This window comes from Gorilla gorilla, chromosome 7, assembly GCF_029281585.2.
Source record: "Gorilla gorilla gorilla isolate KB3781 chromosome 7, NHGRI_mGorGor1-v2.1_pri, whole genome shotgun sequence".
Taxonomy (NCBI): Eukaryota; Metazoa; Chordata; class Mammalia; order Primates; family Hominidae; genus Gorilla; species Gorilla gorilla.
In genome coordinates, this window is record NC_073231.2 from 46,047,561 (window position 1) to 46,071,391 (window position 23,831).

Consider the following 23,831-nt stretch of genomic DNA (forward strand, 5'->3'; position numbering starts at 1 on the left):
TGGATGGTGTCCAGGTCTATGTGGAGCTTTCCCCATTAGGAAGAGGAGGCAGAGGGCCACAAGGGACACATCATGAGAAGAAACCAAAGCATTGCCCTTGAGAGTTAAATAGGCTCAGCTGGTGTATTTAGATCAGAATTAGACTATTTCTAAATCAGACTCTTGGCTTCTAGGGCAAGATTGCCTAGTTATACATGATAAGCCAACAAGTATCCAGCAATTATACAAAATTCTGGTACCATAAGGCTAATAGTTGGAAATCAACAGACAGCATAAAGTTAAGGAGACTAGAAAGGGATAAGAAGATGAAAAATACACAGAGAATGACACAGCTGAAGTGGTGGGAGATGAAGAGGGAGAAGAGAAGCATGAGATATGGGCATCATAGAAGCAAAGGACATGAGTGCTCCCAAGTATAAAATTCACTGCTGCCACTAGCAGGATAGGAACTGAAGAGATGCCATCATATCTGTCAAACAGAAGGTCCCTAATGGCTAGAAAAGCTTCACTAGACCGGTGAGAACAGAATCCAAATCAAGTAGTACGTAAATTGGAGGCAGGGACATAAAGACTAGAATACACTCTCTCAAGATCTGCAGTTTCAAGAAAAGACATAGAGGACTTAAGGAGATGGTAGACCAGCAAATTAGGACTGTTTTAATATGGAAAACACAAGAGCTTGTTTGTTGGCTGAAAGAGAAGAAATTAAAACATATTTAAAAGAGAGAAGGTGGGGAGGCCAAGACGTGTGGATTGCTTGAGGTCAGGAGTTCGAGACCAGCCTGGCCAACATGGTGAAACCCCGTCTCTACTAAAAATACAAAAATTAGCCAGTTGTGGTGGCACACACCTATCATTCCAGCTACTCAGGAGACTGAGGCAGGAGAATTGCTTGATCCCAGGAGGCAGAGGTTGCGGTGAGCCAAGACTGCACCACTCCACTCCAGCCTGGGCAACAGAGCGAGACTCCATCTCAAAAAAGAGAGAAAGAGAAAGAGAGAGAGAGATAGAAGGAACTGACCCAGAACTTGGGGAGGAAAAAGGCTACCTTTTCCTCTTGGAGGCAGGTGAATGGGAAGAAGAAGAAAATGGGAACCTGTGTAAAGTTTTTGAAGAGAGGAAAGGTGCAAGTGTTCCTAGCTCCTTCTTCCTCTGTGAGACAGAAGACAGTGTCCTCTGCTCAGCAGGAGAAAGCTGCAGTGGAGATGGGCTCCAGGATGGTGATAAATATCAGGAAGCTGCCTGGGAAAAGTTGTGCTATGTAGCATGGAGGACTTTGATGAGAACCACTGGAGTGTTCAGTGAGAGTGGCAATGAGGGAATGCTGTCAGAGTGGAATTGTAAAATCCCAGTTTGCAATTTTCAGCTGGACCTATACTCTCAAATTCCAGAGAGTTGGCCTTACTGGACCTTACTTGCTGGATCAAAGTAAAGTCCAGGCTATGTCCGAGGCCTGAGTGAATAGTGCAAGTCTCAGAAGGGGATGTTACTGAACAACGGCTGTCAGAGGAAGAAGAAAAATGGGCATTATTTACTTATCAATCTACTTATTTTTAATTTTTGACCTCTCCTACTGAATTGCCTACTGATCATCTCTGGGGTATACTTCTGGATCATTGTCTCCTAAATAAATATATCTTCCCCAGCCCCCATAATTTACTCTCCTTCCTCTTTAAAAAAAAAAAAAAAAAATCTAGACAGCAACATTATCATTCACCCAGGCAGCTAATCTAAAAAAATAAGAAATAAAAGTCATCTTTACTGCACCTTGTTGTTCTCCGCCAAGCATTTGAAAGCTCTCAATGTGTTCTCATCCTCTCTCCAATCAAGGACAGGAATAAAGAACCTCCTCTAAAGTCACACAGACCTGGGTTTGAATCCCACCTCAACCATTTCTACCTTGAATAATTCTGTACCTATGAATGTGCTAAACCTTATTTTCTCCTTCTGTGAAATGGTTGTATGACTAGTACAAATCATCTACAACTATGAGATTTAAATGAATTCATACCTGTAAAAAAAGCTTAGTATGGTATCTGTCATACAGTAGTTGCCATAAAAGATTTGAAGACCATTAATTTTGGAATTCTCTTCCTCTTCTGATTTCACACTGCCTGCAAAGTTTCTGACCATATTTCTTAATTTTTATATTTATCACGGACAAATTTCTTGAATGTTTGTAAATTCTTTATTGCAAATATTCAAATTTTGATTATTTGATTGTATACATCAAGATGGTAATACTTTTTGACTTATATATCAAGTGATTTTAATTGTATGTGTTTTTCTACACACTTTGAATCATGGTTTTTAGACAATAAACACCTACAGATTAGCTTTTTGTCATTTGTAAATTTTTTATTAAAAACTCTCAATAATCAGTCAGGGTTTTTTTGTTTTTTTGTTTTTTGTTTTAGAGATGGGGTCTTCCTATTTTGCCCAGGCTAGTCTCAAACTCTTGGGCTTAAATGATCCTCCCGCCTCAGACTCCCAAAGTGCTGGGATTACAGGCATGAGCCACCTCATCCAGCCAATAATTAATCTACTATGTAAATAAAATGAAGTCACCAATAAATTTTTAAATACACCTTCATTTTTTAAAAGACATCATTAAATTCCAGCAAAACATCCTTACTAATATGTTGTTAACTGGTCATAGTCACACTCAAAATAGCTTACAATATGTTATAAAATTTTTTAGAATGGAAATATATAATAACTAGGTTTTTAACATGGAGGAAAACAAACTATAGGGTAGTTGCTGGCCCCTGGATTTTCATGGCCTCCCCCATTCCACCTGTCAAACCAACATTCACATTCTCTTCTTACTAATCCCTTCTTAAAGCTAAATTCAACTCCCCCTTATCCAGGGCAAAGGTTCAGAGGGAGAGGGAAAATAAGGACATTACTAACCCTGACTATTAAACTGCAACATTATTCCACTGTCTACTATCTGCTATGCCATCACTCTCAGCATCTCTTCCTCTTCCTAGTATTCTCTCCCCATCTTCTCCAACCGTTACCATTGACCCTGAACACTTACACTAACACATACGTCTTCGTGACTGGGTAAACATTCCATTGTGATGGCAGCTGGTAAATGGAAGCATGGTTTATATGGTTATTTGCCAAAAATTGTTTAGTAATTTACCAAAAATACTAACTTTCTTTCATAAAGAAAGTCAACATCAGAGCTAGGCTAGGATTAAGATTAGTTAAAATTTAATCATACATATCTGGTGGTAAAGTCTCACTTTTAATTAAGGTTCTTTGCAAGGCATCTATTAGGGATAGCCACAGGAAAAGAGTAAGCAATAAATGGCCATGTCTTTTTTCCTCCCCAAATCTTCATATTCAATCCAGATGTGTGTGCACCTCCCACCACAAATGGACTAGATATCCATTACAGAAGCCAGAAACTTGGTTTGTGCTATATGTTCCAGAAAATCCCTCATTTGCATGACAACTAATTAGGAAGAGTAATAAATAAAGAGATAAAGGTTTCCAAAATTTATCCCCTTAAAGAACATATATGGGTCCTAACACACTGGGTGGGTCCAAAAAAAAAAAAAGGCAAAGGGACAAAGACTACTCTGTGAAGAAATCTAGTTTAGAAAGAGACTCCCCCATTCAAAATATTGGCTTGAGCAACCACACTTTTTCTCATATCATACAGAACCTCAAAATATATGGGAATGCATCTTTCTACATTAGCTCCTGATTCTGGTGTATCCCATAACAGGGAAATGGAATTATGGCTCAGCCGCAAAGCCCTGGCCCTCATCTTCCCAGCGGCCTAAATCAATCCCCAGTCCAGGACAAGATGCTTCGAGAGATGCATAATTATTTCAGGCCACTAGGGTAAGCACTATTCCTGGCAACTCTGCGGGCAGTGCCATGGATAAGGGCTTCTAATTCTCTTTGGTGATTTGGTTCTGCATAAACTGAGATTTTTCTTTCAGTCTTTCAGCCAGATAAGTAGGAAAGGTCGGCTCTCGTCCTGAGAGAGAGGCAATCAAGGTCAATTTCAGTTCCTTTTCTGTGCAGTTTAGTCTACTTTTTCCCAGGCTGTCTTCCTGACACCTGTCCTTATATCTATATCTGATTATCAAATACTTAGTGAGAGAACCTTTGGCAGCTTCTGATGCTCGCATAGTCACCCAAAGGCCTCTCAGCCTAAGAAGTAGCAGGAATACACTTCAAATCAGTTTCCTTGAGAGGCCAAACTAAGACCCTAGGCTGTGAAAGTGGGAGAAGTTTCTCCCGTGGGTATTTTGAGGGTGAGGTGGAGAACAATGCTTTCTCTCACCAGAAGCAATGCTGATCCAACTTGCCTATTACCAAATCTCTAATTTTTGGTTTGGCACTGCAGCCACAATATACTCAGTTATTACCGAATATAGAAAGAGAAAGGCAAATCTTGTCAGTCCCATTCGGAAGATGGTGAAATCGAGGTTTAAAAGTTTAGAAGAGTTGCCTAAAGTGAATTCGACAAAGCAGTGTTGTAGCTAGAAAGTAGACCAGCTGACATCTGTCCCTGGTTTTGTAGGTCACAGTTTCTTTGCAAGTTTAGAGCAGTGCTTTACTTACCATATTCCTCCTTGCAAACTTCTATTTACTTTCTTAAACAGTGGATACCAGTGGAGAGGTGTGCATTCCAGACACTTATACAATGTACACAGACCGAGCCGTCTACCTGTTGGGCACACAGCTCCAGGCTCAAGAATCTCTAAGGCTGTTAAGAAGCACAAACGAGGCACGAGAGGGGGCAGGCTCTAATGTAAAAGCAATATCCTGTACCACTGCAAAGGCCGATTGAAAACATCCTCTTCATCACTATTAATAAAAAACTAACCAATATATTCTGTGCTTTTTCAAACTGTACTGCTCACCCTCAGTGTCTTCATTAAATAAATGCAAACACGTGTGCTTTGAAACGGGTAGGTGTAAAAGAACACTCTGCACAATTATATCTAGGCTGCCGCAGATTTACATCACATGCATACATATATCTAGGAGATATTAATTCACGATGACAGCTGAGCATGACAAATGCAACAGTACACAAGTTGGAATGCTGAAAACAATGCAACTACAAACCCCATGCAGACAAACACGCATACAATGAGTTTTCCCTCAACACACACGTGGCCGCACTCACAGGAGCTTAACCACATTGAAAAACACCAAACACAAACACCGGGAGCTCCGGCGCCCGCGAGCGGCCCCCACACAGGCAGCCGCGCCTTCATCTCCAGGCAGGGATTCTCGTGCGTCCCCGGGTACACTCGCCCTCCCACCGGCATCCCACTGCGCGAACACATGCGCGCCAGCCGGTCCCCGCGCGCGCCCGCCTGCCGAGGAAGCGGCGGCTCCCGGGGCTGGGGGCAGGGCCCGGTGGGGCGGGAGCGCCGCGGGGCCGGGCCTCGGCGCCCGGGGAGGGGACGAGGGGCGGGCGCGGGGCGGTGCCCGGCTCACGTGGGCGGGCGGGAGCAGCTGAAGGTCTGCTCGGGAGCCTGGGCTGTCCTCTCGCGCGCGGCGCTGGCCGAGGCGGCGGCGGCGAAGGAGGAGGAGGAGGAGGAGGAGGAAGGCGGCGGTGGCGGCGGCAAAAGAGGAGGGAGGACGGGGGCGGCGTCGGACTGGAGCCGAGCGGCGGCGCGAGCTGCCCAGGGCGCTGTCGTGAGCTCGCCCGCCGGGCCCCCACCCCCGAGCTACACCCTGCCGTGCCCAGCACTGCCCGCGTCCGTGCCCCTGCGGGGAGCGCGCCGGGGCTGCCCCCCGAATGACGGGCGGAAGGTTCGACTTCGACGATGGCGGCACCTACTGCGGCGGCTGGGAGGAGGGCAAGGCGCACGGGCATGGCATCTGCACGGGGCCCAAGGGCCAGGGCGAGTACTCGGGCTCCTGGTCGCACGGCTTCGAGGTGGTCGGAGGCTACACCTGGCCCAGCGGCAACACCTACCAGGGCTACTGGGCGCAGGGCAAGCGGCACGGGCTGGGGGTGGAGACGAAGGGCAAGTGGATGTACCGGGGGGAGTGGTCACATGGTTTCAAGGGGCGCTACGGGGTCCGGCAGAGCCTGTGCACCCCCGCTCGCTACGAGGGTACCTGGAGTAACGGGCTGCAAGACGGGTACGGCGTGGAGACCTACGGGGACGGAGGTGAGCGGCGTAACGGGCGGCTCGGCTGCTCCGCGAGCTGGTGCGGTGGGCTCTGCCCCGGCTGCGGGGAAGCGGGGAGGACGCCGGGCGCACGTGTCCGGAAACCCGCCAAAACATCTGGGGGCGCCTCCCACCCCCGCGCCCGCGCCCGCCTTTCCCAGAGAGGGCGCTGGGACCGGACTGGGGCGCGAGGGCTGGATCTGACCCCGTTCTTGGAGCGGGCCGTGTATCCACACTCAGGGGAGCTAGGCGTGAATGTACCTGGCCGGCGCCAGCGCTGCGCTGCCACCGGGAGGGAGCGCCGCCCGGGAGGGTTGGGCTGGAGAGAGGACGCTGTCACTTGAGCCCGTCACATTACGTTCCTGATCCCTCCCTCTCCCGGCTGGGTTTGAAATCGCCACTCCCGTGGAGTTAGAGCGAACACCCTGAGCGGGTGAGGCTGGCGGTCCGTGCTGACCGCTCCCCGGTTTGGTTTCACGTGGAGTCGTATTTCGCTTCTGGTCCTCTAGTAGCCTAAAGATAGAAGCCAGAACCCCGTAACTAGGATGTTGGGGAATTGTACCTTATTTGGGGGTGCATTTGGAAACGTCCTAGTTATGGGAGCAGAAAGGCCACCTGATGCAGGTGGAGTTCAGAGTGTGTGAGTTCCTAGTTTTCATTCCGTTTCTTAAAGTATTGGTCTTAAAAGAGTAGCAGTCTTTGCTGACCTGGAGATCTTGGACAAATTACTAGGAAGATATTTTAGAAATGGGTAATGAAGTCTACATTTTAAAAAATACAATTGGCAGGTGTGTTCCTATAGCTGCTAAGTTAGCAGCTACTACTCCTGAGAATGGCAATACTGAAACAATAATTTGCATTATGTGTGACCTAAGCCAGTATTCCTGGCTGTGAACAAAGATCACCTTATTTTAGTATTTAACAATATTTGCCAAAGAGATTGTGTATGTACCAGGACAGAAGTTCCTCTTTTATTAGGAAAAGTATACATTATTGAAACAGGTGTCAAAACCTGATGAATTTCCTTGTGTAATACGCTGAGAAAGATATTCATGAATAGCTTATGCTTTAGCAAAGTGCATTTCCTGATAAACATAATCATATTTAGTTGAAAAGGGTTGTAGGAGGCGACATCACTTTTTGGAATTAAGCAGCTCAGAGTTGGAGGATATTAAAGGGATGCAATTAAAAGTTTCTCCAGCCCACTGCAACCCCATTTATACCATTGCTTATATAAAAGCTTACACAATTTGTACACTTCACTTAGTCAGAACACTTGGGCCGTGTTTCAAATGCAAAATGGCAGAATGGTAGAACTTGCTAAAAAGGACATCTTTTCATCCTACAGTATAAATTAAGCATATGGTTCTCATGGATTAAAAGAAAAAGACGTTCTCTAATAGTTTTATGTGGGGCTGAGTCCCGAGTTTCACAGTAGTTAATTGGGACCCTTAAATGTTCTGAATGGGCATAAAGTACCTGGTTGACAGCACTGTAAATATGTCAGTTTGTGACTGGATTTTGTTGGAGGCCCCAGCTCTACTATATAACTAAATTCCATGCTCAAAAGTAGAAGGCAAAATTTATTGTTTTAAATGTGTGCATTATTTTATAATCTTTTAAGAAGGCCAGGGATGGTTCTCTTCAGTTTTGGAAGGTTAAAAATAGTCTCCTTTTAAAGATACTATTCATTAAACACACTCTCTTGGTTTAGAGTATTCATTATACCTAGTAATCAAAATATATATAGCACAGTAGAGGCTGTCTGTGTACATGTCGTAGAAACCCAAATAAGTCTCCAGAATGATTTTATGAATAATCTGCCTTCAGTTTTAAAATAAACTTAAAAAAAAACTTAAAACTTGGCATCATCCTGGGTGGTACTGTGGTTTTCTTCTTCTACCAACAAAAAAATATATGCTACAGTTAGGAAGAAAACCTTAAAAATCACTACTGAATGTCTACTCTATGCTAATGGATTTTCTACTGTCTCATATGTAACTATTTCATTAGAAAGTTCTCAATCATAAAAAGGGAGTCTAAAGCAAGTTTATTGCTGTAACTTATTTCATACAAAGGTTTTGGCCAAAATAGGAATATCACTAAAAAATTAGCTTGTTTTCTGCTGTTCTCACTAAGGAGTTAGCTTGTTTTTGTTTGCACTCTCCCCATCGCCACATGTCCATCCCTGTACACCCTGTATCAGATTCAGGGAAAATCTGATTCTGAGTTTTTTTGTAGTGACATTAAACTGGAGGAGGAAGGAAGCAGTAATTCCATGTGAGACGTATCACTTATTTTATTAGTGATTTGTGTATTACATGTTGCTGAAATAGAAACCCCCTGAATATTAACAATAAGTTAGTATCATACTCATGAAATCCAAGTCTAGGTGCCCAGAATTTTTTGTGCTAATTCTGATCTGTACTTTGTTTTTTCACTTGTCATAAAACTATTGAAAATATCTGGGAAAACACAACGTTTTGTTAACTAGATGCATACTTGCACATACCCATTCGGAGCATATAAACTGAAGTTTGGCAGAGTGCAGTGCAAATTTGACTGAAACTCCTAAACTGGATGCCTTCCACTACAAGATTGTGTAGTTAAAATGACTAAATCTAAAAAATTAGCTCCCAAATGAACACAGTTTAAAACTGGTAAAAGTAATTTTTATACTTGTGAAATATGCATCTACATTTTAGGAATCAAGAGGAACTAATTAGAACTTTATTTGAGCAGCAGGGAGAAGTTGGAACCCACCTGCTTCATAAAGAAATAGGCCCTTTTTTATTCTAGGTTCATTGACTAAACTAAACCTATTTTAAATTTCAGATGAACTGCTAACAGTTTGACTGCAAATTGGTTTCTAGCAATTCCGTGGAGGAATTCTTTCATATACTGTGATTTAACAAAATAGGAGAGGAATGTGGCCAATGCTCTTGTCCCCCCCTTCCCTATTTGACAGTTAAGCAGAGACTTAAACTTTCTAATTATTGCTGTTGCCTTAAACAGCTTGGATTTTCAAGCCATACTTTTTTGGAAATTCTAAATACTGTACTAGTCTTATTTTTGGAGATAACAGTTTAAAGAAACTAGCTGTTAATTTTCCATCAGTGTTAAACATTTACCAAGATGGTATGGCTGTGTTCTAAAAGTGCAGATACTTATTGATATCAAACAGCATCTCTGCAAATTGTTCTAGCAAAATTAACTTGTCACTATAGACAAAAGTTAGGAGGATGTGATTATAGCATTCTTTTAACCAACAAAATATTAAAAATAAGGTGGTTTATTTTAGTATCTTCAAGCCAGATTGTGAAACTTTCATCCTAGAATTTAAATTTTACCTGTATAGGCAAAGGAAAAGTCAGTCAAAATTTCCTAATAATTCCATTCCCATTCCTGTTAAGATGGCGGTATTTGGAGATGGCCAGTATTCAATAGGAAGCTTCTTAGCCTGAAATGTTTTACATGACTATCTTATCCTCTTGAGTTAATCTTTCAGAGAAAACTGTGGGCCACCCACCTCCTCAGAAGTTCATAGATGTCAAGTTAAGACTTCACATCTACCCAGAATATGACATTTACAGTACCAGACCCACTTAGTATTTCATTGTATATCTACTATTGCCTGTGTCACATATGCCAAAATGAACAAAAAGAGAAGGTAGTCTTGAAATTGGTCAAAACCGTTGACTTGGGAGTCATTATGGTTTTAACTTTTAAGTGCAATGAAATAACCAGCCATTGTTAACACAGTTATATAAAACCACTAGGATTTTTGCTCGGTGTTTTGGAAATGAATATATGCCATGCAATGGAAATCTGTGCATGGAAATATAAAATGCAAAGTGACTGCAGGGTAGATCTATATAATCAGAAATGGAAAGAGGTCAAGACAGACTAATCATTATTTGTTTTCTATGACATTGTGAATTGTTATGAATAACACAGAAGTAATTACATTTTAAATTTTCCAGATAGCTTCTTTTGAGGGATACTGTAAATTAAAATTTACCCTTAATTAAAGGAAATTGATTTTGAAAAGAAACTTCTAAATTCCCTAATTTAACATTCATTTCCTCCTAAGATTATTTTAAAACCTGTACCAGGTTATTTTTTAATGTCTTTGCTTATTTATTTAGTAGCAAAAAATTCACTACAAATGCTCTAGATGACAGACTATCATGAAAAAGCATAATATTTGTTGACAGAGTCATCTGGTATCAACAACATTTTAATAGATAGTGTCAAATATACCTTTCCTCTGAGATGAAGTCCAAAATGGTAACAGTAGAAGATTTCATCTGGCCTTACATCAGTTTCTCCAAGAGTAAAGGGTATACTTTTTAGCCACCATAGCTTTTTACCATCAACATAGTCATCAAACACCCTCCATCCACAAACACAGACCAGAGGACACATGAGAATTTTGTGTTCTCATATGAAGTAATTCCTGCCCTCAGTGTGCTTCTAGTCTGTGGTGTGATTCACAATGCAGTGGCAGCTAGGGAAATCCATAGAGGATGCAGAGATTTGGCAAATGATATGGCACAAAGCTTTGGCCTTTTCACTTAGAAGCACAAAAATGTTAAATTACTCATTTTTTTCATAATTCACTGTATTCATAATATATATTGTGGTTGTCGATTCTCTCTTAGCTCAAAAAGTTTCACCCAAATTCAAATGATAATCCTGAATATTCAACAGTTTTCTCTACACTAAAAAAAGAGATGCTGAATGTAGCAGAAAATTTAAGACGTTCATTTGATGACTGTGTCCCAAGTATTCCGATTTAAGCCTGTATGCTTCTTGGAATGTTATACTGACATAGACCTAAAAGTCATTTTTTACAGTTTTCCAGCTACATTAGTAATATTAGAATAAAATTTACAAATAGAATTCATTTCATCTTCTACTGTTTCCTTGTCTTCTTCCCAAGAGGAATTTTTGATGCATTAATTTCAGAGGAGAATGTTGTTTCCCAGTGTTCACTTTTTGTATTAGAAAGTAGTGGTTTTCCTCTGAAATACTTGCATAAAATTTTAATGAAAAGCAAAAATTATCTGACTACTAGAAAATTCTGTGCAATGACATTAAAGCCTTACACCCAAAATTACAGGGCGGGGATTCACAAGTGGATGCAAAGTATCCCCCAGGGTTGACTTGGAAATGGGTCAGATTTGACCTTGGGCAGGCCTGCGCCAGTGTGCGCTGGATGGTGCAGGTGACGGTGCAGCTCTGCCCCCGACTCACGGTGCTTTCTTGCGGTCTCTCCAAGGTACCTACCAGGGCCAGTGGGCCGGAGGCATGCGGCATGGCTACGGCGTGCGCCAGAGCGTGCCCTACGGCATGGCCACGGTGATCCGCTCACCGCTGCGTACCTCGCTGGCCTCGCTGCGCAGCGAGCAGAGCAATGGCAGCGTGCTCCACGACGCCGCAGCCGCCGCCGACAGCCCGGCCGGCACCCGCGGCGGTTTCGTGCTCAACTTCCACGCAGACGCTGAGCTAGCGGGCAAGAAGAAGGGCGGCCTCTTCCGGAGGGGCTCCCTTCTTGGAAGCATGAAACTTCGCAAGTCCGAATCCAAGTCTTCCATCTCGAGCAAGCGCAGCTCTGTCCGCAGCGACGCGGCCATGAGCAGAATTAGTTCCAGCGATGCCAACTCCACGATCAGCTTCGGCGATGTAGATTGTGATTTTTGCCCGGTGGAAGACCACGTGGACGCCACCACCACGGAAACCTACATGGGCGAGTGGAAGAACGACAAGCGCAACGGCTTCGGCGTTAGCGAGCGCTCCAATGGCATGAAGTATGAAGGGGAGTGGGCAAATAACAAGAGGCATGGATATGGCTGTACCGTGTTTCCTGACGGCTCCAAAGAAGAGGGAAAATACAAAAATAATATTCTGGTCCGTGGGATAAGGAAGCAGCTTATACCAATAAGACATACAAAAACTAGGGAGAAGGTGGACAGAGCAATTGAAGGCGCCCAAAGGGCAGCTGCCATGGCCAGAACCAAAGTGGAAATAGCAAATTCAAGGTAAGTAAATGCAGGGTGGTTGGTTTTGCTGGGTTGGTCAGAACAATGGATTATCAAATATTATGTTTGTCTATCTGCCAGTGACATCGCTAAATGCTTTCTACAACTGCTAAAAAATCAAAGGTGAAAAATGATTACACTCAGTAGAATCAAAGTCAGAAATGTACCTGCACTGTTCTGAAACTTCCCATCATCAAAAAATGTCGAAGGCACTTTGAGCTCCCCTTCCTGTTCTAAATTACTTCCCTCATATTTAACAGCATGAGGGAGTTCACTGAGACCCTGTGCTCATCTTTCTGAGCCCGGAAAGTTGCTGTTTTCTTTTCTTTTTTTGTAAGAAGGACCTCTGAAATGCTGCCATAGCAAGCATTGTGTTTTGTGTACCAAAAGAAAATAGCAATCCACGTAGAAACATACTTAGTATAGATGTGTACCTTTATTCTGATATTTACATCGGAGGTATGTACACTTAGCCTAGCTTATACAATTCAGATTCTGTTTATGAAGTCTTATAGGTAAAAATTGGTTTTGAGACAGCCACCAAAATCTACATATGGCAAAAGTGGAAAATAACATGACAAAATCTGGCATGCATTGTTAAAAACAACAGCTACATGGGAAAGGCAAAGAGACCTACAAGAATCGCCACATTCTATGCAGAAGAGATTAGGTCACTAGTGTATTAAAAGGAAAGGGGTGGAGGGAACCTGACAACCTGACATGGACAGATGGGACTCTCAATGTGCCAAGGTTGGAAGAAAGAAGAGCAGTAGAGAAGGGCTGGAGTGAGTAGGAGAAAACCGGTGAATAATAGATTGACAAGTGGGGTGTATGTGTGGGCACAGAAGGACTACATGCTTGAAGTTTTACCATTAATAGCTGGTTTCAGGGATCCAGCAAGAGGGATGGAAAAATCTATTGGGAATAAAGTTCTATTAGGGAAGGATATCATAGGTGAGACAAAAAGAAAAAGGTGTGGTAATAAATGGAAAATTTTATTTTTAGTCTTATTTAAGTGAGTACTGACTAGCCACAGCTTTGTAAGACTTGAAGCATAAATGTAGCATAGAGTATTAAAAATCCTGTTTCTGCTTCAGTAACACTCTTCCACAGAAGTAAACGCCCTTTTGAAACCACAAAATGTTAGCATGTCTTCAGGTTTTTGTTATTGGCATTGAATTAATGAACCTCCCTTTTTTTTGATGGAGCCATATGAAATTTCCAATGTTCAAATTTTTTAATGTACAAGAAAGGTGACATCATGTGGTTCAACTTAGTACTTCTAGAGTTCTTTTTTTTTTAATGCCCATACTTAAAAAATAAGTAGGGCTACCACTAAATAAGGTTGCATATTTTGCATTACTTTTAGATACATATTATATTATGTATTAAAAGTCTTCAAGGTTTTCATCTTTATCCCAAACTAATTTCATTTCAAAGCTATTATTTTTTGTTGATCAGCACAAACTTTAATGAAGGGTCTCTCTCTCTCCTGTCTTCTCTACCAGGCATCTTTTACTTCAGATCACAGTTTTGGATCTACTTTGCTTTTCAGTTTGCTTATAGATCAGATACTCAGCACATCTAATCTTGCTGGCTTACTTTTAGACCTAGTGATAAACATTTGTTAGGCCTTAACCTCTAATTTTAAATGCACACTTGGATTCTTCCATGTTTTCTTGTTATAACTTAGTGACACGCTAAAGTCAGATCAGTCTTGGGAGGTGAAAAATGAACCTGTGCAGAACACTTTAACAAACGACTTATCGTTAGTTTCCATTGGAGGAGTTTGTATAACAGAAAGCGACTGGCAATGCAGAGATGATCTCTGATTATGCTAGTATCATAAAACCCTCACCCAAGTCCTAGCCATGTTCTCTCTGTTGCAAGTCTTTTGGGGGTAGTATTATTTCATTTGGGAATACTGTATTATATAGTTATAATCAAGAGATCTTTAGTTTAAGACCTTATACTTTTAGCTAGTTAGTTACTTCATAGTTACTTAGCTATGTTTAAAATGCTTAATTCATTATGCAAATGAAGTCAGTCACAGAAAAACAAATACTGCATGATCTCACTTAAATACTGCAGTGACCTGACTTGATCTAAAATGGTCAAACTCATAGAAACATAGAGTAAAATGGTGGTCGCCAGGGACTGTAGGGTGGGGAAAATGGAGGGTTGCTGTTCAACAGATACAAAGTTTCAGTTACTCAAGATGAGTACATTCTATAGATCTGCACTACAACATTGTGCCTATAGTTAACAATACTGTATTTTGCATTTAAGAATTTGTCAAGGTCAGGTGCTATGGTACATGCCTGTAATACTAGCACTTTGGTATGCTGAGGCAGAAGGATCTCTTGAGCCCAGGAGTTCAAGACCAATCTCTGCAACATAGTGAGACCCCCGTCTCTACAAAAAATAAGAAAATTAGCCGGACACGGTGGCGCACACCTGTCCTAGTTACTTGGGAGACTGAGGTGAGAGGATGGCTTGAGCCCCAGAGGTCGAGACTGCAGTGAGCTGTGATTGTGCCACTGCACTCCAGCTTGAGTGTCACAGCAAGACCCTGTCTCAAAAAAAACAAAAAAAGAATTTGTTAAGAAGGTAGGTCTCATGTTAAGTGTTAAGTGTTAAGTGTTCTTACAACAATAAATAAAATACTGTTCGGATGACACAATCAACAAATTAAAAATAAATATATTCAATTAACCTTCTATGTTTTACTTACCTTCACTGTTTTAGTCCTTTTCCCAGATTCCTTGCTATTATATGATGAATACTTCCGATTACAGCTTTGTAACTTGTTTTTGGAGAAAGCAGTTAAAGGAATGACATTCCCCTTATAATAGCTCTGATTTTAGAGTTCTACAGTCTTTTAAAACCCTTAAAAAGTATTCACAATAGCAAAGACTTGGAACCAACCCAAATGTCCAACAATGATAGACTGGATTAAGAAAATGTGGCACATATACACCATGGAATACTATGCAGCCATAAAAAAGGATGAGTTCATGTCCTTTGTAGGGACATGGATGAAATTGGAAATCATCATTCTCAGTAAACTTTCCCAAGGACAAAAAAACCAAACACCGCATGTTCTCACTAATAGATGGGAATTGAACAATGAGAACACATGGACACAGGAAGGGGAACATAACACTCTGGGGACTGTTGTGGGGTGTGGGGATGGGGGAGGGATAGCATTGGGAGATATACCTAATGCTGGATGACGGGTTGATGGGTGCAGCACACCAGCATGGCACATGTGTATATATGTAACTAACCTGCACATTGTGTACATGTACCCTAAAACTTAAAGTATAATAATAATAAAATAAAAAATTTTTAAAAAGCCTTAAAAATAAGAAAAGATTCTTTTAAGATTTGCTGCCTGGGAAATAGGACTTTTAGCTACATTATTGTCATTAACCATGGCTCTTTCTAATGCCAGAATATCTACACAATATCTGTACAGAACATCTATCTGACCCCTCTGTGGTTGCTGTTATCAATGTTTTTGTTTGTAAAACTACTGAAAATTTAAGAACATAAGATGACACTCTTCCCACCTAGCCCAGTGCAGACAGAAGAAAAACTAGAAACTAAGTCTCTTGGTAGCTGCTGCTGTTGAAGTCACTAGTTCATCATTAGCAACAAAAGGAGATGATCAATGAATAGTTATCAACTATTCAGTTTGTCCACCCAGGTAGTGTAAATCACTATTCTCAGCAACATAATGAGACCCTGTCTCTACAAAAAATGAGAAAATTAGCCGGGTGTGGTGGCATACGCCTGTAGTCCCAGCTACTCAGGAGACTGAGGTGGAAGGATGGCTTGGTAGAGAAGACTGAAGGCCCCCAATTTCAGATCTGGAAAGGCCAAGAGAGAGCGTCTCATCCAAGCCCCTCACATTCAGAGGCAGGGACTGAGGCTCTACCCAAGATCACAACACTGTCCCTGTAATGTTTTCATTCCATTTATGTTATTTCTTATGCTTTAGAGACTTTTATTTGTTATTTAAGTCCCCGGGAAATGGACGCACCCTTGTACCATCATCCTATTTTATCTTGAAGCAAAGGTTCAAGTTGGCTCTAAGGGAAAACAATTATATTCTCCAATAATGTCTCCAGGAGACACAGAACAAACTGTCTTTGGCCCAAAGATTCATGAAAGCATGGTGGATCTGTGGACCTTTGCTTTGCTTCTCTGAAGAGGGAGTTGTGTTGCTCCCCAGTAAACAGATACAGGAGGCTTGTTTCAGAAGGCTTATTATGGGCCCCTGTATAATTCTGACAGATCAAGGACTATGGGGATGATATAACAGTAGATAGTAGATATCACATCGTAGATATAGAGTTAATAGATTCTAGCGGGTTAACACTTAGCGTCAAGACCATAAGGGATACTTATAATTTGCTGACTCCTGGAACTTATTTTTAGGCCTCTGCTCTGCTCCAAAAGGTACTGTGTTGTTAAGATTTACAAAATTTTATTTCCCTTTTGTCTTGGTCCTGAGGGTACAAATCACCATCTGGGATTGAGAAAGGGTCTCAACCTTTTTTTTTTTTTTTAAGAAATGTTCAAAAGGTGGAAGAGCAACTCTAAATATCTCAAGAAATGAGTGTACCTAGAAGCTACTGAGACTGCTCCATGCTAGTAGCTGACATACCACCTCTAGTTCTGGATCTCAACTGCTCTGCTCTTAGATGAAGATGCTACTCTGAGACATAGCTACTAGAACTGAGGAGAGTGGAGCCAGTACCTAAGCCCAGGCTCCATGGTCTTTCCTTTGTCAGTGTGTACCCTTGATGGTAACTTGGCCAACCAGAACCTTTTGAGTCACTGGAGTGCTGTTTTAGAGCCCTAAACTATAACTAGAGCCTTATAACTTAGAATTGGATCCCCCAATATGCTGAATTTACTTTCTAGAAAATATAATAAGCAGAATCTGTTTTGGTAGAGGAGACGGAAGGCCCCCAATTTCAGATCTGGAAAGGGCAAGAGAGAATATCTGGTCCAAGCCCCCCACATTCAGAGGGAGGGACTGAGGCTCTGCCCAAGATCATCCCACTGTTCCTGTTGTTTGCATTCTATTTCTTAGGCATGCAGTTTTCATTCCCTTAGCTTTTGCCTCCTTAATTCCTTCAGCTGTTCCTGTCATTTTAACTATATTTCTCATTTCGTCAATTTTTACTCCATCGACTCTTGTCTCCAATAATTCCTTAAATGAGGTGTTCAAAGATGTCACTACTCCTTGAGAAAAATATTTAAAGAAAGAATCTTAAGGCATTTGGTTGAGAAAGCAAATAAGAAGTGACCCTTAGAAAGCCCCACTTCTGTGGAAATGAACAGATCACTTAGGAAGAGGTGTGGACAGAAGCAGAGCTTGGCGTGATCTGAATATTAGAAGAAATAATTATCTTGCAAGAAGATAGAAGATGTAGGAGGGGTGGGAGAGAGCTGGCCTCACGCGACTGAGAACCACAAGCCTTTGCTTGTATTGACTTTGTTATATCAGACAGATAAGAAGAAATACTATAAAGTGAGGAGGTTAGCAAGTTAGTAGGTAACTGTTCCATTTTGTAGACTCTGGCTAACTCTGACCAGCCTCACTTAAGCTAGTGAAGCTCATTGGTACACAGCTGGGCAGGCTCCCCGTACTACCAGGAAGTGTCAGTGATGGGGATAGGTGGCCAGTTGCATGGGACTATGCTGCTCCTTTTGCCAACCTCTCCCTGACCATTACTGGCACTTCAGGTGATGATCAGGGCACCTAGACATGTAATATTAGGAGGGAGTCTCTTCTGCTCCCTGTTCAGCTCAGAACTAAGGTTGGATGCCATGTTTGCCAATTTTGGACTTAAATATAAAAACGATACATACTTTTCCTGTAGGATTTTAAAAAACCATTCCTCATACTTTTGTATAAAAAAGGATATATTGCATTTTCATGCAGATCTCCCCCATTCCCCCATACTCAGAATGGTTCAACCATGCCAGCTTGCTTTCTGTTGGAAAGAAGCTCTCAGCCCCTGTCCCTGCTCCCTCTGGCTGGCTCCTCAGGCTGCTGGGTCCTCACTCTGCTTTAAGCCTAGGTTCCTTCATAGTGGAAGTTTTCCTCAACCCCGCTTCTCTTAGCCCACTTCTAGTCTAAAATCCCCCCATTAGTCTAAATTGATGTTTAATTTAACAATATTTGTTGAATATCCCTCGCCCCAACTAGATAGGGAAGGATGGGCTGACTCTGAAGTCAGCTTTGCTCACTTTTGTACACCCAGCAGTGAGCTTAGATCAAGGCACGTTAGTAAGTGCTCTAGTAAATATTTGGTGAATGAATTAATTAAATTCTCACAACTTAGGGAATTACCACTGCCAGTGCTCCTAATTTTGTTTTGCTGGGCAAAACCACATTTTAAGGATGGAAACTTAGCTCTCATAATTCATGCTATAATCTAACAATAGTCAAGGAGTGCAGAAAATGTCAAAGTGTGTGCTACGGGTAACTTTTTCCTTAATTAGGTCAACATTGTTACAGGACATAACCAGGGAACAAGAGCATCAGGTTGAGCCAAACTGTTATCTCCATTCTTCACAAGTATTGAGCTGGTCAGTGATACATGTGAGAGATTCCCTTCCAGATGTGGAAACTCCAGGAAGTCAGCTTATCCTAACTGTGATAACATTGGCTTAGCTTCTGTATTTGACAGCACCAAAACATTGAAGATACCAGAATGTGGGAGCTTATTATTAATTTTTTTGGAAAGTTTTTCTTGTTTGGAGGTCATTTTACTTAGACTCAAAGAATATCATTTAATTTAACACATAAAGTTGGCTGGGATAGAACAGTTATTCACAAGATCACTTGACTTGATTCACATTTTATTCATAAGTAATTAAAACCCAAAGTCAACTATGAGTCAATGCACATTATGGATCCAAATTAAACTGACTATTACCAATATCAGAAAAAAAGCCCATTCTCTGCTAAGTTATTATAAAGGGCCAGAACTTTGAAATTCTTAAATTATTCTCAACAAAGGGTTCTTTTGCAAGTCAAAGCTGTTTATAAGCTATCTTTATGTCTGTACTGTAATGATAGTGGTTGTATTATATTTTTAAACAAAGTTTAGATCACCTTTTCTACGGATTTTTTTTTCTTCTGGTGCTCTGGTTAATTTTCAGTAATTAGCACAAGTGATTTTAACGGGAAGGGGAAATCCTTCTGATGCCTTCTGAGTCATTTTAATAAATAGATTGTTAAATAGTTAAATTTTAGGACAAAATCACCGAAAAATGTGGGCATTTATTGCTAAGGAAAGCATTAGTTATTTTCTTTAGTTCTGCTACCTGCGTTCTTCCATATCTGCACCTTGGCTGCCTGTCACTCTTTGCAACTGTTGTAACCAGTGCTTCTAGGGCAAATTCCAGAAGCTTGGTTGAAATACCCAGACTCTGAGGTTCAGAAAAGTTATGGTGAACAGGGAGCAATTATTACCTTACCCTTCATAGCAGGGTTGTTTTGAGAATTGAATGGGAGAGTGGGTATCACGGGTCTTTGTAAACTATAAACCACACATAGCAGTTGTTATTTAGGAAAATGTTGCAATCCTAGAAGTACCATTTTCACAAGTGAAAGTTGATAGAAGACCAAGAAGCCAAACTGGGATGTAGGTAAAGATGAAGTGAGGAAGGAAACAGGAAGGGAAGGAAGGATTGGGAAGCAGGAATGGGGATAACCAAAGGAAGAGAGTTAAATCTACAGAGCTTGACCACTTGTGTGCAGATGTGAGCATGTATCAAAACTTAGCCCATTTCCAGCACCAGATCTGTGTGAAGTTAGCAGGCAATTTTATTTTTTTAAGACTGAAAAGTCAGCAAGGAAATGGCATATGCATTTATATCAAGTTATGCCCCAGGTACTATTCTGAAGATAACGTAGAATAATAAAGGTCTTACCTTTATATTAAGTATGTTAGTGTACGCCGGGCGTGGTGGCTCACATCCCTAATCCCAGCACTTTGGGAGGCCGAGGCGGGCGGATCCCTTGAGGTCAGGAGTTCGAGACCAGCCTGGCCAACATGGTGAAACCCCATCTCTACTAAAATTACAAAAATTAGCCAGGCATCGTGGCGGGCACCTGTAATCCCACCTACTCGGGAGGCTGAGGCAGGAGAATCGCTTGAACCTGGGAGGCAGAGGTTGCAGTGAGCAGAGATCATGCCATTGCACTCCAGCCTAAGCGACAGAGCGAGGTCTCCAAGAAAAAAAAAAAAGTTAGTGTAGCTCACCATCATCCTTTTATACGTTATCCTTTTGTTGTACTTTATACTTTATATTGTTATCCTCTGAACTTCAGAGTCTGGGTGTTTCAACCAAACTTCTGGAATTTGCTCCTAGAAGAACATATAGTTTTCAAATACATTTCTCTTCTTTATCAAAGAATGTCCATTTCCCATGGGAGAAAGGGTGGGGTGCCTAGTCTAACTTCGTCACATTTTTTCTGGGCTCTTTAAAGAAAGACATGATTGTCCATATCAAGGGGCCCAGGAGCAATCATTGAGAATTCTCTCTGTGTGCATGGGCTGAGGGAGCAGCTGAAACTGGAAAGATGACCTAGGTGCCAGCTCTGTCCTGCCCCCACCTCCAAGCAAGGGGTTAGGCTTAGATGTAATAGCACTGATAGGTGTGACTTGGGAGCACAGAGAAACTCCTCTGGCCAGCTCGTGGCATTCAGCTCTGATGTTATATCACTCACCACGCAGCGGGTCATTACGCATAACATGGGAACACTTTGTGTTATGACAGCCTTGTAAAACCTCCTTAGGATATCTCGTTTCTAAAGATCTTTCTTTAAAAAAAAAAAAAAAAAAAAAAAATCCTCTTTCTCCAGCCCTCCCAAGTCCAGGCCCATTCAGACACTCGGAAGCATTGAGATGGACATGTGTTTTCATGACTAACAAGTAGGTTCAAGAGAATACAAATATAATGAAAATTAGTCTTAGGCCATAATAAATGGGAAGGTCACACAGTTCTCCAGACTTTCAAGCCATTAAAAACATGGTTTTAAAAACTTGAATTGTGTAGGCATGGACTTCCATTTTGATTAAACAGGGAGGGCAAGGAGAAGAGACTGTATACGGTATGAATGGGATATGAGACAACATTCAGTTCTGCAGCGATCTAGTTCGTAAAAGCTGGCACTGAAGACGGGAAGGGAAAACTAAAATTCCAGGATGATGATAAGCCAGGTTTTGGGGACACATGTTGACCCTGTTTTAACTGTAGAAGCCTGAGCTTGCTTAAATAGTACAAACTTCAACAGATTCCAGCTCATTTAGCCCTGAAATATGACCCTTTCTCAATAGTACACATATGAAGAATTAAAGTAGCAATTTCTAATGCATCATTTGTAATGAAAACCACCCTACTCCTATGTTTTCTGGAAAGCCCCAAAAATGGGATTGCATTCATATTTTATCCTGTATGCTTTGTTTGAGTTTCAGCTTTGACCTGGAGAAACTCTGTTTTTAAGCAAGTGGCAGAGTTCTGCCTGCATGCTGCCATAGCTGGTAGGCTTCTCCAAGCAGCAGCTGCCAGGCAGCCGAAGCACCCTGCTCACAACTTTCCATTATGGATTAAGCTGACTCTGCCAATCTCACTTTACTCAAGACACCAAACTGGACGCTTGCAAGACTAGTGCCTTGCAAATCTTTGAGATGCTTTTCTTATTATAGATGAAATATGAACATTGTGTTTAGGAACAGGATCCAACAAATGCCAAAGGTATTTATGTAAGTCATTCAGCTTTAGTACAACAGTCTCTTGAGAATAAAGTCAAATCAGCTTTTAATAATTTCACCTTTCTGTTTTAGTTGCTGTTTCACATTTGTTTGTATAATATGCTAAATTCAAAATAAGCTGCTTTCTCAAAAATTTAATTAATATGTAAGGAATCAAGATTGGCTCCCAAATAGTACAACTCTTTGAAGTCAATCTTCTTAGGACTTCCATGTGGGCCAAAAGAAAGTTATTTAAGCCAAGTAAAATACATTAATTCACTTTCTATCACTTTTAATACAATAGAGTGTCAGAAATTAACAAACAATTTTATTATTTTTTGTTAATTTTTAAACTTAAATATGGTAAAAATTTTGGTGACTTTTACTATATTGAATCAATAGAATTTTGATCTCAGTTGCTTGGTCTAGAAATCCCTATCAATGCCATTTTTTTAAATTGGTGTGGGAGCTTTTTTGAATTATTATTTCAAGATTTCAAACCTTCCATCCATTAGGGAAGCATTTGAGATACATGTAGGGACCATGTTTTGACATGTTGAGATAACCCATGGAAGCCAGCAATTTAGAGTTCAAGGGTAAGAATGGAAGAGCCTCAGATGATGGGGCTTACTGCCCCCTCATTTCACCCACCAGCCCCAGACACTTGTTCCCCATCCCGCTTCCTGCTCAGCCAAATGATTTGAAAATCAGTTGAACTGTGGACTAATAGATTACTTTGTAAAGACTCAAATGACCTGGAAGGGGTGATGGTAGCCCAGGCCCATTTTATAAGCTTCAGTTCTTAATGAAATACCAACTTTAATCATTCTTAGTTACATTAATCCATTACATACAATGGAAATGTAAAATTATGATTAAGACCTAATCCTTTTCATCATGGAGTCTGGTTAGGACAGATGAAAAAGCAGTTATTACCCATTGGATTATCAGCACCTTGCTTAGGTAACGCATAGGAAGGGGTTGATCATAGCCTGGGGCTGGAGGCAGGTGTCTGCAGGCTGCATCCAGAGTGAGAACCAAAGGATGTGTGGGTGTTTTCCAGAAGATAGAGGTGGGTGCAAAGGACAGTGGACCATGTGTATTTGGGGTCTGGTAAAATGTACATTGTGGTTGGAAAAAAGTGCTAGGTGTAGGTTGTTGAGAGATGAGGAGGGTCTCTTGAACCTATAAGAGGGAGTTTGGACATTATCCCAAGGATAGGGGAAGGCTATTGATAGGTGTTAGGCAGAATTACATCATCATCTTTAGAAAGATCACTCTGGCTGCAGGTGGTATAGGGAATGGGGACAGTAAGGGGCAGTGAAACTGGAGACAGATTAAATAGTCACAGGCTGGGCACAGTGACTCATGTCTTTAATCCCAGCACTTTGGGAGGCTGAGGCAGGAGGATCACTTGAGCCCAGGAGTTTGAGGCTGCAGTGAGCTATGATCACGCCACTGCATTCCATCTTGGGTGACAGAGCAAGACCCTGTCTCTAAAAATAAAAAAAAATAGTTATCTGCTAACTAGTGATCTAAGTGATAGCCTATGTGTTGGGCTAAGCCGTGGCAGTGGGATGGAAAGAAGCAAGTGATTGAATGAGAGCCTCCCAAGCAGATTCACTAGGACCTGTGGCTGGTTGAGTTAAGCATGGTAAGCCTAGAAAAGGAGTCATCAGAGTGGCTCCAAGTTCCTGGCTTAGCCAACTAATGGATGGTGGTACTGTTTACTCAGAAGGATACCGGACAGGAAGGGACAGATTTAGGGAGGAAGATAAGTTTGGATTTTTGGCTTCTTGAATTTCAAGATGCTAGCCCAAAAAATAATGGGGGAAGATGTA

The 23,831-nt window shown here is 41.5% G+C and overlaps 2 protein-coding genes across 5 annotated transcripts in view; one reads left to right on the plus strand and one right to left on the minus strand.

Moving 5' to 3' along the window:
• GDAP1 (ganglioside induced differentiation associated protein 1) overlaps nucleotides 1–6,169 on the minus strand; it is a 46,138-nt gene extending 39,969 nt beyond the window's left edge. Inside the window, exon 1 of one of the 2 annotated variants that reach the window (XM_055349725.2) lies at nucleotides 6,109–6,169. The gene's annotated coding sequence lies outside the window, so the exon portion shown is untranslated. Of the gene's footprint in view, nucleotides 1–5,824; nucleotides 5,978–6,108 lie in introns of those variants that run through there. The other variant, XM_055349726.2, reaches the window with a different exon arrangement.
• JPH1 (junctophilin 1) overlaps nucleotides 5,477–23,831 on the plus strand; it is an 86,190-nt gene continuing 67,835 nt past the window's right edge. For all 3 annotated transcript variants that reach the window (XM_004047162.5, XM_019032689.4, XM_019032690.4), the window contains exons 1-2: nucleotides 5,477–6,161; nucleotides 11,446–12,205. In XM_004047162.5, coding sequence (XP_004047210.1) covers nucleotides 5,783–6,161; nucleotides 11,446–12,205 — 1,139 coding nt within the window. In that variant the 5' untranslated portion in view covers nucleotides 5,477–5,782. The remainder of the gene's footprint in view (nucleotides 6,162–11,445; nucleotides 12,206–23,831) is intronic.